General features: G+C 42.0%; 1 protein-coding gene across 2 annotated transcripts; it reads left to right on the forward strand.

Annotated features, from left to right (window-relative positions):
* The first annotated feature begins 7,261 nt into the window (after positions 1 to 7,261).
* LOC136501730 (uncharacterized) lies at positions 7,262 to 14,042 on the forward strand. 2 transcript variants are annotated; one of them, XM_066497264.1, is made up of 11 exons: positions 7,262 to 7,776; positions 7,900 to 8,034; positions 9,489 to 9,555; positions 9,704 to 9,800; positions 9,889 to 9,985; positions 10,084 to 10,167; positions 10,321 to 10,361; positions 12,114 to 12,134; positions 13,185 to 13,244; positions 13,343 to 13,394; positions 13,496 to 14,042. In XM_066497264.1, exons 1-11 carry the CDS (start codon positions 7,605 to 7,607, stop codon positions 13,570 to 13,572), a joined length of 903 nt encoding a protein of 300 aa, XP_066353361.1. In that variant the 5' UTR covers positions 7,262 to 7,604; the 3' UTR covers positions 13,573 to 14,042. The 2 variants fall into 2 exon arrangements, with proteins under 2 accessions (XP_066353361.1, XP_066353353.1); XM_066497256.1 differs by having other exon boundaries at positions 7,265 to 7,776; positions 12,114 to 12,179; positions 13,496 to 14,034.
* The last annotated feature ends 957 nt before the right edge of the window (positions 14,043 to 14,999 follow it).

Below are 14,999 nucleotides of genomic sequence, written 5' to 3' on the forward strand. Positions count from 1 at the left end.
CTAGATCTGGCATACGACAAAGTTGATGGCTACACCAACTCTGTCAAGATTGTTATGCATCTAACCTAGAATTTGCAGAAGCTCATCGACCTGGGTTATCTCCGAACTGGTTGGTCTTGTCGACCAGTTTGTGCTTGGCACTGCTAAATGGTCTATGTCGACCGATAGGCTCAATTCAGCATTTCGGGTATAGAACTACTTAGCATTCCATCCCTTCAATGACGTGTTGAGAGACACTTATATGTATTCCTTCACCATGCCATCCCTCAGCTGTAGATAAACTCCGCCGACAACTTTGGGGGAGCCAGATTCAAGGAAGGGTTTGAGGCAGAAAAAATAGCAAAAGAGGTTGAAGTGCGGAGCAATTTCGATGAATGCTTCACACAGATTGATGAAGAGGGAGATATGAAGAATGTTGTTGGGATGAAAATGGCAAAGGTTAATGTCGTAATAGCCAAGAAGCTTCCACAGGAAAGGATGCGTAGGAATCCCAAATCCACGAACGAGATAAGCCTCGGATACAACAAGTTCGTTAGGTATCGGGGGTTGGGAACGGTTCACCTATAGCAGGGGCGCCATCCTAGTGGTTACTTGATCTTGAAGGATGCCTTCGAACACCATTTTTTCTAGGATCTCCCGGGTGATGGTAGATCTGACCCACTCTTGGTCGCGGCGGACCTCGCCGGTACTCTCCGCCGCTTTCCTCCATGATTTCTTCGGGCTCGAGCGGCTGTGTTTCTTCCGACCCTTCGCCATGGATCAGATCTGATTCAATTTGGCTACGCTCAGATTCGATTGAGGAGGCATTGCAGTTGTAATGCACCTGTAGCAGGGTGTGCGAAGGCAAGCGCCGAGTATTTTGGGGTTGCAAGGAAGAGGACGCGCTAGGAGGAATGAGGGAAGTGCGCCACGGTGGGCGGATTCATATGGTTCAACCCTGACCCTTCACCATTAGGTTTTTTAATAAACCACGCGTGACTCTGCCGCGTCGTTCACACCCCTCCAACTTCTCCGTCTATGGTTATTGGGCCGGTTTAATAGGCCTCTGGGCATACTGAACAACTAAACCTATTTTATCGGTCTACTTCTCCAATTTTGCCCTAATATAGTGCTAAGTACTCTCCATTTTCTCCACGTTATAGTGCTAAGCACTCTCCATTTTCTCCATGGTTTAAGTGCTAAGCACTCTCCATTTTCTCTATGGTATAGTGCTGAGCACTCTCTATTTTCTCTATGGTTTAAGTGCTAAGCACTCTCCATTTTCTCCACGGTTTAAGTGCTAAGCACTCTCTAATTTCTCCACGGTATAGTGCTAAGCACTCTCTAATTTCTCCATGGTATAGTGCTAAGCACTCTCCAATTTCTCCACGGTATAGTGCTAAGCACTCTCCATTTTCTCCATGGTATAGTGCTAAGCACTCTCCAATTTCTCCATGGTATAGTGCTAAGCACTCTCTATTTTCTCCACGGTATAGTGCTAAGTACTCTCCATTTTCTTCATGGTTTAAGTGCTAAGCACTCTCCATGTTCTCCATGGTATAGTGCTAAGCACTCTCCAAATTTCACCATAGTTAAGTGCTAAGCACTTCCCATGTTCACCACGGTATAGTGCTAAGCACTCTTCATGTTCGCCACGGTATAGTGCTAAGCACTCTCCATGTTCACCATGGTATAGTGCTAAGGACTCTCCATGTTCTCCAATAGTAAAAGTGCTAAGCACTCTTCATTTTTTCTCCATTTTTAAGTGCTTAGCACTCTCCAAATTTTACTCCAATGTCCAGTGCTAAGCACGGGGATTTTGTCCTTTTCACTTATTTCTTTGATCCTGCTATAAGATACTGCTCTATCTTACAGTAGGCTCGAGGACTAAGTGTGTACACTTCACCTAGCAGTGAGTGTACTGTTTTTCCTCTTACTGGTCTTCAGCTAAGCTAAGGGGCTGGTCGTGTGCTCGGCTAAGCTAGGACTCAGTTATTCTAAATAACTGATCGTTGTACTTCTTTGATCCTGACACCAGGTGCATTCTTCACCTACTATCAGGCTCGGGGACTACAATGTATACATTGCACCTTGCGGTGCTTGCATCAAATTTAACGGTTGGTTAAGTTCCCTTTTTCTTTCTCAGTCATTGATATTCTTTGATCCTGACACTAGGTGTCTTTTTCACCTACTGTCAGTCTCGGGGACTACAATGTATACATTGCACCTTGCGGCGCATGTATCAATACTAACATCCTCTTTGACTAAGTCATGGATGATGATCATCTGACTTTGCAAACGAAGCCTAAGTGTGTACACTTCACCTAATGTGGAGAATTTTTAAAATTTTAAACTTGAGCTCCTTATATCCTTCTGGCAAGCCTTACTTGAGTATGTTCGAGGCCTGTTGACCAGTTAAACTAGTTGGCACTTCATTTTGTTGATTGGATTACCAGTCAAACTGGTCGACACTTCATTTTGTTGATTGGATTACCAGTTAAACTGGTCAGATTGCCAGATTAACTATCTGACTCCAAGTTAAACTGCTCGGACCTTCTCAAGACGGCGTTGCTCAGCGGATACAAGGCGCTCGGGGACTAGCTATGGGGGGGATAACCCTAGGTACCCACGATAATGGACATGGGCCGCACCACTAGGGGGTCCAGCCCATAAGATCAAGGCCTACGGTGCTCGGCTCTAGTCGGCATGCACCGCAAGACAATCAGAAGACATCTTGGCGATGAAGGAAGATCTGTTCAAATATGATAGATATCGTATTCCTTGTAAATACTTACCATATAGCCGAATAGATCTAGACTTAAACCGACCTGTAACCCTACCCTCTAGACTATATAAGGCGGGTAGGGACCTCCCCTCGAATGCATCTCATATTCAATACAATTCACCGAAGACACAGGGCGTAGGGTATTATGTCGATCAGACGGCCAGAATCTGTCTAAATTGCTTGTCTCTGCTCCTGTGTCACCATCCGGCTCCTATTATGCGCACCTCCACCGATTCATCTACTACCGTGGACATACCCCTCGGTAGACTGTCGACCATATTTCATCGACACCTACTCATTGCCAAGAGCAACAGACTCGAACTATACTATTTGACCAACTCATACTACATATTGGAGAATGCCTATCGATGGAGTCCCTTATGCTTCTGAAAACCAACACAAAGGCCAAATCAAAACGTTGTGATCACTTCGAGTCCAAATATATGCAGACACAGTAAATTACATAAATAAGGCAGCGGTCAGTAACCTCACTGATGGGTTTACATTGGAGCCGAACCTAGAACACCTAATTAATAGTGATACTCTGGTTGCACTTGTAGGTGAACCTAGAACACCAATTAACAGCAATTTAGGAATCAAGTACCAGATACAGACTAGATGAAAACAAAATATAGGCGAGGATTCAAACCTCGGGACTCGTTGATCACTGGAACAAGCTAGCTCGTCCTGAGCCTCCTAGCAGCACCACCTCATGGACACCTTGGAGAAAGGAAAATTGAGACCACAATACGAGGAGGTAGTACACAATAATCGACATGGAAAATGAAATGTATCTTCAACAAAGAAATGTACATCACAACACTCAGTTTATTTGGATTCGGGAAAAAAACAGCACATACAAGTTCAGGACCACAGGCCACATTACATCGATGCAACATAAACAAACACTCAACAGTTTCGAAAAAAAACTACATGACATGAACTGAAAGCAAACAATACAAGAAGCCACTGAAATGGCCTCGCTAGGTGCCCAGCCTTTGGACTACTTGTTCTCCCACTCGAAGTTGATCCAAAACTCACGTCCCTCTGGGGTTTTCATGCTAAGGAATGCCGTCCGATTTAGTTTGTTCTTGCAAAGATGTATTGCTTTGCAGTAGAGAGTTGTCCCCTCATGGATACCATCTTCCTCTAGAATCCTTATCACATGGTGCAGCTCATCTTGGTCCTGTGAGGTTTCTTTTTTACCCTCTCGCATGGCTACTACTGTTTCTTTGATTTCTCGTATGCAGTCATCCAAGCTGGAAGTACTCTGCTTTTTGCGAGGGCTGTCCACAACTATGTCCGTGGCTGGCCTCTTGGAGGACTGGCCTACACTAGAGCCACCAATGTGGTCCTGTAGCATCTCAAGTGGAGTGCCATCCAATGCAAGAGTGGGTGTTCGCGCACGGACACCACCTGCCCATATTAGTGTCCCTCTATCTTGTGGGGTGTGCCCGTAGAGAACTGCGAGTTTGTCAAGGAACGGTGGTGGGTCGCTAGGATTCTCAAAGCCTTCACTGGCATCCCGCATGCACAAAAGGTAAACATGTTAGAAATCACTAGGTATAGAATGTATGCATTATGGCATTGAAGGACGAACAAGGAAACATATGGTGCATGCACGAACCGGGTCGTTCTGCCAGTAGCCTTCAGGAGAAGAAATGCCCCCAGTGTGTTTGTTGCGGCCAAGGGCGCGGCTGGTTTGGGCCTTGAGCCAGTCCATGTACTTCCCTTTCAACGTGTTAACTTTGTTCTGGACCTGCTTGTTGTCATACACAGGACCTATGTGATCGGATAACCGGCGATACACGTTATTCCATCCTAGCTTAGTCAACCCCCTTTGATAACCGAACACGACCATCAGCCCATCAGCCAGCAACACAGAAGCCGAACACGACCATAGTTGCGGAAGTCAGTGTTCTATCTTTTACCATCTTCTAGTTTATTTTTGAAAGAAAAAAATAGCTCTACTACAATGCACAAAATTCTTCCTTTTATCAAACAATGCACAAAATTCTACATAAAGCCGTCGTAGAAGAAACCGTCCAAAATGAGGCCACTTTAGTATGGTGTTGTTGCCTGCTTCATTGCACGGTACTCTCTCCGTTTTATAAAAGGTATATTCTTGTTTCTTGATAAGTCATTTTTTTTTAACTTTGACCGAATATATATATATATATATATATATATATATATATATATATATATATATATATATATACACACACACACACATTAATGATGCATAACTAGTATTATTAGATAAATAGCTGAATATATTTTTATAATAAATTTATTTTTTAAAAATATATATTTTCTATAAATTCTAGTTAAATGATGCAAATTCTATTTTTTTTCGGAATTGCTAAACAACACTCTGTTGTTTCTTTCCCTATCAGCACTCGATTTTCGGTGAGCCCTCTCTGGCCTCTCCCCCTCTTCTTCTCCATGCCCCGCGGACATAGAAGAGGGTTCAGGGGAGGTAGGCCGGCCAGTTGGGACGGTGGCAAGGCGGTTAGGGCCCCTGGTGGCCAGGGGCGGAGCTAGAGAAATATGATGTGGGTGCGGCTGTGTGGGCTTATTTCATAACAATTACTTAGATATATATTCACACGATAGTGTAATTAATAACACTATTCGACCCTTTTCATTTGAGACCTACTAATTAAAAATGATGTATATCAATAATGAAGTAGCGGTAATATGCTTACTATTTACCAAAATATAGTTAGGGGATGCTACAATTACAAACAAAAGATTGTCGACATTGACAAAGTTCAATCCTCAACCACAATGATCCTCTTTGTGATTTAAAGAAAAAGAGAACAAACTATTCAATGTTATGCAAATAAAGAATGATTCATTGAAAAACGGAAAATAGATGCATTACGTTATCATTTGTAACTATGTTCAAGCCAATTTCTAAACTCATCGAAGCATTCCGATTCAAACATTTTAGGATTACCTTTTTTTCCTATGTTGAGGGAGATCTTTCCATATTTTTTTTAGCATCCATAAGAATATTTAAATTTTTAGTTGCTTCCACTGACATCAATTTTCAAATATCATGGAAAGAATCAAATAGCCTAACCCTAGAATCCGAACAGATAATGAAGAAGGTAAGAACCACAAACTGAAACCAATTTAAATACTTAGATAGTCAGCAGCCTGTTCACTTGCTCGTAAACGATCGTAAATTTCCAGCCGGGAACAGTATTTTTCTCTCACATCAAACCAGCCAACAGTAAATAATCCACGATACGATACGACCTCCCGAACATGCTGCAGATTAATGGAAAATTGAAAGTAGAGAATTTTTAAGTCTTATTTTGCCATTGAATCTTAATCAAGAAGTTAAGAACAAAGAGAAAATTTTGTATTTGGCCCTAAAAATAATGCTCCTTTCTTATTTGACATCGAAACTGAAAATCTTTCCTATATGTCCTGAACTCGAGTTTTTCTTTCATATTTGACACTTCCGTCAGTTTGGGTTGTTAACGGTGTCAAGTTCTATATGAAAAGTCTATTTTACCCCTAGAGTTTTTTACTAGTCCTGGTATTCTATGGTTAATACTGCTATCTTTTATGAAACATTGCAGTTTAAGATAAAAACATTCATAAAAGATAGCAATATTAACCATGGAATGCCAAGATTAGTAAAAAAACTCTAGGGGTAAAATGGACTTTTCACATAGGACTTGACACCGTTAACAACCCAAACTGACGGAAGTGTCAAATAGGAAAGAAAAACTCGAGTTTAGGACATATAGGAAAGATTTTCAGTTTCGATGTCAAATAAGAAAGGAGCATTATTTTTAGGGTTAAATACAAAATTTTCTCAAGAACAAAAGCACGGAAGGTGTAGGGACATAGGGCAGCACTCCTGTCTCCTCTCTGCTGGTGTTTCAGTGCTTCAGACTTGGCACCTAAGTGGAGGCAGCTGGCCGCACGGACAGCAATCCAGCAGCGCCGGCGTGCTGTGGGTGCAAACGTTTGGCCGGTGGGGGGTGCGAATACGGCATAAATTTGTATACTATAACGTATTTCGCATTTGAGCCTGGGTGCGGCTGCGCCCACATGGTTCTGTATGAATCCGCCTCTGCTGGTGGCGGTTGTGCCAGGTAGGGGCGGGGCGCCATGGCCGGAGCTCGTTGTGGAAGGCGAAGGTCAGGGAGAGGAAGATGAAGGCTGCGCTAGAGTTTCGTCGGAGCTTGCGCCGCCGCGGTAGGGCGACGAGAAAGATGAAAGTGTGTGTGTGGGTGGGTGGGTGGGGGGTGGGGGGCAATTGAGCGCGAAACGCTCGTTTCTTGGGTTGACCTTTTTTTTAACGGAGGATTCCGTAACCACCATGCAGCAGTTATTACTTTTGCACTCACGCGCATGCGCAGCTTCAGCCAGCCGGGCAGGCAGGCGCATCTTGCAACATGCACGCCATTCCGGTCCGCCACAAGAGTATCTACCCAACTAAAAAACATAAATTAAAATCTTTTACATCTAAAATAAATTACCGCATTCAAACTAAATTTATTTTCCCCCGAAGAGCAGCAGCTTGCGAGTTGCGAGGACGACCATTCCGCTTCTCTAGTGCTAGTCTGTTACTTACTTCCGCGCACTGAACACGTTCGACGAAATGCCGCCGCGAGCCCTCTTCCTCGTCAACTGAGATTCGCCTCGCATCTTCTCCGATTCCTTCCCTACATCCGTCCCCATCAGCGGACCCAGACGAGATCGACGAGTCTCGCCGGAGCCCGGTTCCTAGGCTTCCCGGCGCCCAACTGGATCTCCTGGCTCGGGCCGCCTTGATGGTCCCTGGGATCGGCCCGGGGAGGAGTTCGAGGCGATGAGCAGGCTTGCGTCGGGGCTCCAGCGCCTGCGGAGGTCGTCGTCGCCGTGGGAGGTGCTGTGGTCCGCGCTCGCGTCATGCGGCCTAGTGCTTTTCTCGCAGCTCGCCGTGGCGATGGTTCCCCGCCTCTTCCCTTCCCTCTCCCTCCTCGCTATGCTCCCCATCGCAGGTCGGTGCTCTCTGGTTGCTCGCTTCCTTTTTGGTTTCCTGCCCCCGGCTGCAGGCGTCTCTACTTTTTTTGTTTTAAAGCGCCAGAGCAATTCTGATCTTACTTTGATTGCGTGTTGCATAGGGTTGGTGTTCCTCGCAGCTATCGTGCTCGGCCGCCTGTGGAGGAGGTTCATCGGGGTGGCGGCGTCGGCGCCGCTCTTCGTGCTCTTCAACATCCTCCTATTGTGGGGCGTTTACGTCTTCGTAATCCGGAGAGGTGAGCTCTTGTAGCAATGCTTGCAGTGTATTGGTAGGATGCCCATTGTGATTTTGGACGCTATCGATTGCTGTGGCCTGTGGATATTTGCTATTTTTGTCTTGCTGCATTGACTTGAGTAAAGCTGACGAAGTTTCCTGGTTTGGGTGAGTTGTTGGGCTTGCTTTGTTCTCTTGGGTCCCATATAACTGAATCTTTTAGGTCATACAAAGCAAAGAGAGTTAAGGTGCTGGTGCTCGATTTTGACATTATGAATGTACACGATACCTGTAAAAATTAGTAAAATTAGGTGGAAGCTTATAGCTCTATGTCTTAGTTTAGCATTAAGTCGTACCTGTTTCCCAGATTTAGAATCTGACCTTGACTGAAATAGCTGAATGAAAGGATTAAGTTTGTCAGGTTGCTTCTTCTGGTTAGGTACTATAAATTGGGTTCAGTCATTAAAAGATGATTTTATGCTCCATCCCATGAGAGTTGCACAGACTTCAAAAGTTCAAAGCATATACCAAGGGTAGATTTCAACTACGAATCCCTGTAGTACTTCAATATTAGGTGATTAAGTCACTCCTGGTGACCAAATTTGTGCTCAACTACACAACCCCGTAATGCGCAAGATTGAGCTGGCTCTGGTTAAGGGACCAAGTGTGGACACAGCATGCTCTAGTCAATTTTTGTGCTCACTTTTAGAGTCCTAATTCTTGGTGAATCAAAATGCTTGAAGAGATCAAGCATGGCCGCATTACTCTTGGTTTGTCTGTGCTCACCTCTAGTTCATCGTGAATTGCAGTGCTATTAGCCAGATACATACCACTGTTGAATGATATGTTAGGGCTACCTCCAGTCTGATTTATGTGGTGTTTAGCGAGTATACTAGGAAGGGCGGGCCTGGTGCAAGCGGTAGAGTCTTACCGCCTGTGACTGGAAGGTCCCGGGTTCGAGTCGTGGTCTCCTCGCATTGCACAGGCGAGGGTAAGGCTTGCCACTAACACCCTTCCCCAGACCCCGCACACAGCGGGAGCTCTCTGCACTGGGTACGCCCTTTTAGCGAGTATACTAGGAAAAAGTAATACTATATTGTTAATGATCATATAAGCCCTTTTAGTGATGAATCGATTGATTTTATTCTCATGTGCCATCTTAGTACTTTGATTCAGGTTTACTATTATAACTTCATGTATTTTTAGGATGACATCCTTTTTGGACCTGATGTAGCATATCATTGGGTATTGAGGATGAGGCACTGTAAATTGGTCTAGCAGGACATTGGATTCATTTTTCTCAAACTCGCAGGAAATTTGAGAGAATGTGCATACCGTAGATTTTGTGTTAGTACTCCTTCAAGTATTTATTAATTTGTTGTGTTTTATGCTGCCGTTTGGGAGCAGGAGAAAAGAGCACTGTATATATGTCTACTTCTGTTGTCGTGGATCTGTAATCAGTCAAATATTTTGCAGAAACTTCTTCTCTGCTGGACATGCTAATAAATGCAGAGTGTGCACTGCTTCTGTGGGGACTCTACAGGTTACTTCTTCAGGAATAATTCTTTTTCAATGAAGTTTGCAAATCTAAGCTAGGCCTAGTGAATTTAAAACAGTGCTTAAATCTAAGCTAGGCCTTTGATACCACCACCTTTAGGATGCAGGGCTTAATTTCTACCTTTTTATTGCAGGATTTTATCTGGTGATCCTGGTATTGTTGCTTGTGATTCTTCATATTTGGAAGAAGCTGGCTGCAAGGATTTTGTGGAAGCTATATACTTGAGTGAGGTGTTGCGAAAATCTAGTTTTAAATGAAGCTGTTCTAAGTTACTAACTTGAAATAGTTCTTTAACACCCTTTTTAACTTTTGATGTAGAAACTTCCAATGCTCTCAAGGGTCAGGCAGTGTACCTGGTGCAAAGCAAACATTAGGGGCTATGACCATCATTGCCCTGCATTTGGTACTTGCATAGGTATTGTTATATTCCATTTTTTCAAGTGATAGTGTTTTGCCCTATTGTGGCATGACAGTTGTAGGTATGCACTTCTAATCTCCTGTGCAATTTTGCAGGACAGAAAAATCATCGGCTATTTATGGCCCTTTTGACAGGATTTGTTGTTGCTGAATCAACATATACGATGTGCTCAACAAAATGTAAGCTATTTGTTTTCTTGCTCTCTGAAATGAGTGTTGGGTTTTATCCTAAATTCCTAATAGCAGATGTGGCTGTTTCTTATCTCTTTAACTAAAGTACCCAGCAACTATTAGGTAACCATATAATTTCACCTACATTTCCATGTTATGCAGATATTACCAGATGCATCAGTTCAGGAACTATAAGATCGGAGGTATCTATGCCCATATCTTATTCTTTGTGCATGAATTGTAAGGCAATTTTGTTTGGTAAATTTATTTCTGTGCCATTGTCTCAGCTAGTATTACGATTCTTGCCAGTTTTTTTTCGAACCGTTGACTTGGATCGAATATACAAATGGGAACAGTAATTAACCTGATGGCACACCTACATTTTGCATTTTGTTTTCAAGAATTTCCTGCACTTTACTGGTTTTGAAGGTGCACAGCTTCCCCCCACCCCCAAATTTTTCGAACATGCAGGAGAAGCTGACCTTAGCAAATAAGCTACTTGTTAAGTAAATGTGTTCAACCATACACATTATTTTTTTTCTCTTCTAGGACTATTTGCTTTGATGATTTAGCATAGTAGCTATTCGTTCCTTTTCTCAAACACAGCAATTTTTTACTGCATATGATTTGTATGTCTTTAGTACTTTCTATGGTAATATATTCAAATCAGGTCGATCATGGTATAATCAAAAGCAATTTTTTTTTTGAAACAAATAATCAAAGGAAAAAGTCTAGATCACCTCCTCACCTATAACAAGAAGTCTAGTTACCACCCTCAACTATAAAACCGGATTTTCTACCCCCTGAACTTTCCAAAACCGGTCAAATAACCCCCCCCCCCCCCCCCCAAGCGGTTTTGGACGGTGGTTTGCTACAGTGATGGTGGTTTTGTCTTTTTCTTTTATATTTATTTCTGCTGAATCTTTGAAAAATCATAGTAAATCACAGAAAAATCATAAAATGGAAAATCTAATTTTGCTGGACTCCACATGAGTAGATCTACACAGTGAACATATAATATGGTATGCTTCGGTACAAAGTTTTTGCTGTAACTTTAGATCTATGCTTTTCTATAATTAATTTAAATAATTCATAGATGCAGCTTCTATGGTCCAATTGTGGTGAATTTTTTATGGTGGGCTAATTATTGTATGATTGAACTGTAGTAAAAATTTCGTACTCATTGGATCATGTATAACTTAGTTATAGATTTATTTAGGTTTATTCTTGTTAAATCTATAACTTCATTGGACTATTCAAGTTATAGATAAAACATAAATTTAACGAGAATAAACCTAAATAAATCTATAACTAAGTTATACATGATCCAATGAGTATGAAATTTTTACTACAGTTCAATCATACAATAATTAGCCCACCATAAAAATTTCATCACAATTGGACCATAGAAGCTGCATCTATGAATTATTTAAATTAATTATAGAAAAGCATAGATCTAAAGCTACAGCAAAAACTTTGTACCAAAGCATACCATATTATATGTTCACTGTGTAGATCTACTCATGTGGAGTCCAACAAAATTGGATTTTCCATTTTATGATTTTTCTGTGATTTACTATGATTTTTCAAAGATTCAGCAGAAATAAATAAAAAAGAAAAAGACAAACCACCTGTCACTGTAGCAAACCACCGTCTAAAACCGCTTGGGGGGGGGGGGGGGGTTATTTGACCGGTTTTGGAAAGTTCAGGGGGTAGAAAATCCTGGTTTTATAGTTGAGGGTGGTAACTAGACTTCTTGTTATAGGTGAGGGGGTGATCTAGACTTTTTCCAATAATCAAAAGCAAATATATTAAGCTATGTTCTGGGCCTTTTGAGTCGGTCTTCCATGTTTCTGAGAAACCATACAGCCTTTCCATCAAACTGTACCCTTGATTCCTGATATCTATAAGAATGACTGCAAGATGCTTACTGAGTGTACTCATTTACTTTGCAGAATCCTGTATCTCTAAACATGGTAATTAGTACAATGCTCTTCTCTATCCTCCAGGTCCTCTGGCAGGTTTGCTCCTAATCCCTGTGATGTAATGACAGCTCTTTCTCTTGTGCTTTTATCCGTGCTTCCATGATTTTTTTTCCTTATAGACTATCTGCTTTTGAGGTAGATTGTCACGGTTGGTGCTGCATCTCCTGGAGAGCTTCAGAAAATCTATGTATTATGAGTTTTGACTTACCTCATGCCTATGCTCCCATCGATCATCCTTATTAAACTATTAAAGAAAAATACTACTCAAATTATGCAGCATGGGGATATTTACTGGAAGTTTTTTATGGTTTTCCATGCTTAAACTGATTTTCAGGCTACTGTGATAATACATTACAACTTGCCAGTCTGTGATTGGCATCAATTCATAACATGTACAAATCTAAATGAGATTTTTCTTATTCATGTGAATACATACTCACAAGCTGTGAATTGAAATCATCAGTACAAAGAGGAAAGTGTGTTCAGCCCTGAATTTGAAAGCGTGCCACAAGAAATACGACTTCAGTCCACTTAATCATTGTTATATTTGGGAGTATTGGCCAGACATATTGAAACTGTCAGCTGCCATATGTGTTGCATGTGTCAGAACTTGAAATGTCTGTCCATCAATTCTTTTAGCATTTGGAGACAAGACAGGCACTCCTATATACATTTGTAATTGCTATGCCTATACCAAACACGCTAATTACAACTGCAGTCTTATGTTGTACTCCCTCGGACCCCAAAGATAAGTCCATCTGAGCTTCTCCAAATGCACCAAACATGAGTCCGTGATAACTCCATGGAACCTTTTTTGCTTCGTTCTTCCTTGTCTATCCCTACTTAAATGTGATTAATTAATGCAATTCACTTACCACCTGTCTTAACTCTAGCAATGATTGATGGGTAATGTAGTCATTGTATCCCTCACCTTAATTCCAGTGCCAAATCCAAATGGACATATATTTGGGATTGGAGGGAGTATTACATAACCTGGTGATGCCTTGTTTATTTCTAATACATCCTCCGCTCTGTTGCCAGATTGTATTCTTGATGTGGCACATATATTGCATCTGCTTCAACATCAAGACAGATGAGTGGGTAATTTCAAATTTCCCATGCTTTGGAGTCTTTCTTCATCAATTGCAGGTCGTCTTCTCGTTAGCTGTTTCTTGTAGCTAAAAGGTGAGATTTTCCAGATTAACTGGAACAAATATCCTGAATTCCAGATGAAGGAACAACCTCGATCAGGTGCTTTACGTGCCCTACTCTTTATTGTTTTTTATTTATCTCAGTTACCCTAGTAGTTTATACCATGGCACACGTAAATCCATTCCCTCCCGCAAATGCAGATTCTGAAGTCAAATTTGTGAACCCATATGACAAAGGCATGCTGTGTAACATAAGAGAATTTCTAAAGCCGGAATGATAGCCAATTTTGAGTACGAAGACCTGACCTCTGATGGAACTACAAACATGGGAAATCTGAAGTGCGTCATAACTGGAGCCAGCATGGAAGCTTGTTTGCCTTGTTGCTGCCGTAGACTCGTTGTGAGGATCATTGGACATTGCTGTCTAGAGAACTTTTTACCTGTTCGCTTCTCTTATAATCCGTCTTTTTCAGCTTTTTTTTTCAGCCAGAACAGTGTTTTTCTCTCACAACAAATGAGTCGGAACAGTGTTTCAGCTTGTGGGCTGTGCTCTTGTTTATGACCATGCATTTTTTACCCGTTTGGTCTTGCGTTCTGTGTGGGAAAGGGTAACCCTTGTAGGGATTTGAATTAATTTGAAGGGGGGCCGTGCTCTTGTTTATGACCATGCCCTTGATAGTTGGCCTCAATAATGTGTTCCAAAAGTTGCCTCACGGAAGATCGGGCTCATGCTTTTTATCGCCGTTGCTTATGTAAATGTATGATGCATCATGCATGAGTTATTATTTCTAGTTGTACAATGTACGAGTTAGTATTTCTAGCTTATCACGTCTTTTGTTTATGATCACTTATGAAGCCAAAACCGTTCTTTTTTCCCCTTCAACCCTACTTATTCATACCATGTCATGTGTCCGCCTTACATCCACGGTTCACCCAGCTATATAGTATTTGTGGATACGTCATGTGAATACCCATGTACCTACAGTATCGTCAACAAGTTGTTTTGCAAGCCCGCCTATCTTTTGGTCACTCATGCTCTTGCTTCGACAACGGGCATGGAGTACGGTTGGAAACGTATGGCACGGATGCACGGGTCCGGTGTGCCCAGTATACTTGGTAATATAGATTTAGGACCTGTTGGGATACAAGGACTCACTAGTTAGCTGTGACACTTAAATTGGGCCCAGACCAATTTTTAAGGGAAAACTCTATAAAGATAATAACACCACATTGATTTTCTAAACAGGATCATACCACCCCTACTCCTCTTAAAATAAAGGGTATATAAGCGATTGAGGTATTCAACAATCCAATTATCTTTTTATATCTACAATACAATACAGCTCTTTTATTTCCTATGTTGCTATTCATCACTTGATCCAACGATCAAGGACGGTGCCCTAGGCTTACCGGCCGACTTAGGGCAATCCGACGACGTTCTTGTCCCTATGGAGTCCCTCCCGAGCGAAAGCTTCAACGGTTCATTTGGTAGTTTTTCGGGAACTAGCCGTTTTTCGTCACACAAGCATGATTGGTTATCCTTTTCTAGTTTGCCTGGAAACTAGCCATTCTTCACCACGTAAGAGCGATATCTATTATTTAGTGGTTTGCTCGTAAACCTCTCCGCTGCGTTCTTTGGGCCGTGGTGATCCGGTAGCTGGTGTGTGACCAATCTTTACGTCACTACTAGCTAAAAATTAGTTAA

Source organism: Miscanthus floridulus, chromosome 1 (genome assembly GCF_019320115.1).
Source record: "Miscanthus floridulus cultivar M001 chromosome 1, ASM1932011v1, whole genome shotgun sequence".
NCBI classification, from domain to species: Eukaryota; Viridiplantae; Streptophyta; class Magnoliopsida; order Poales; family Poaceae; genus Miscanthus; species Miscanthus floridulus.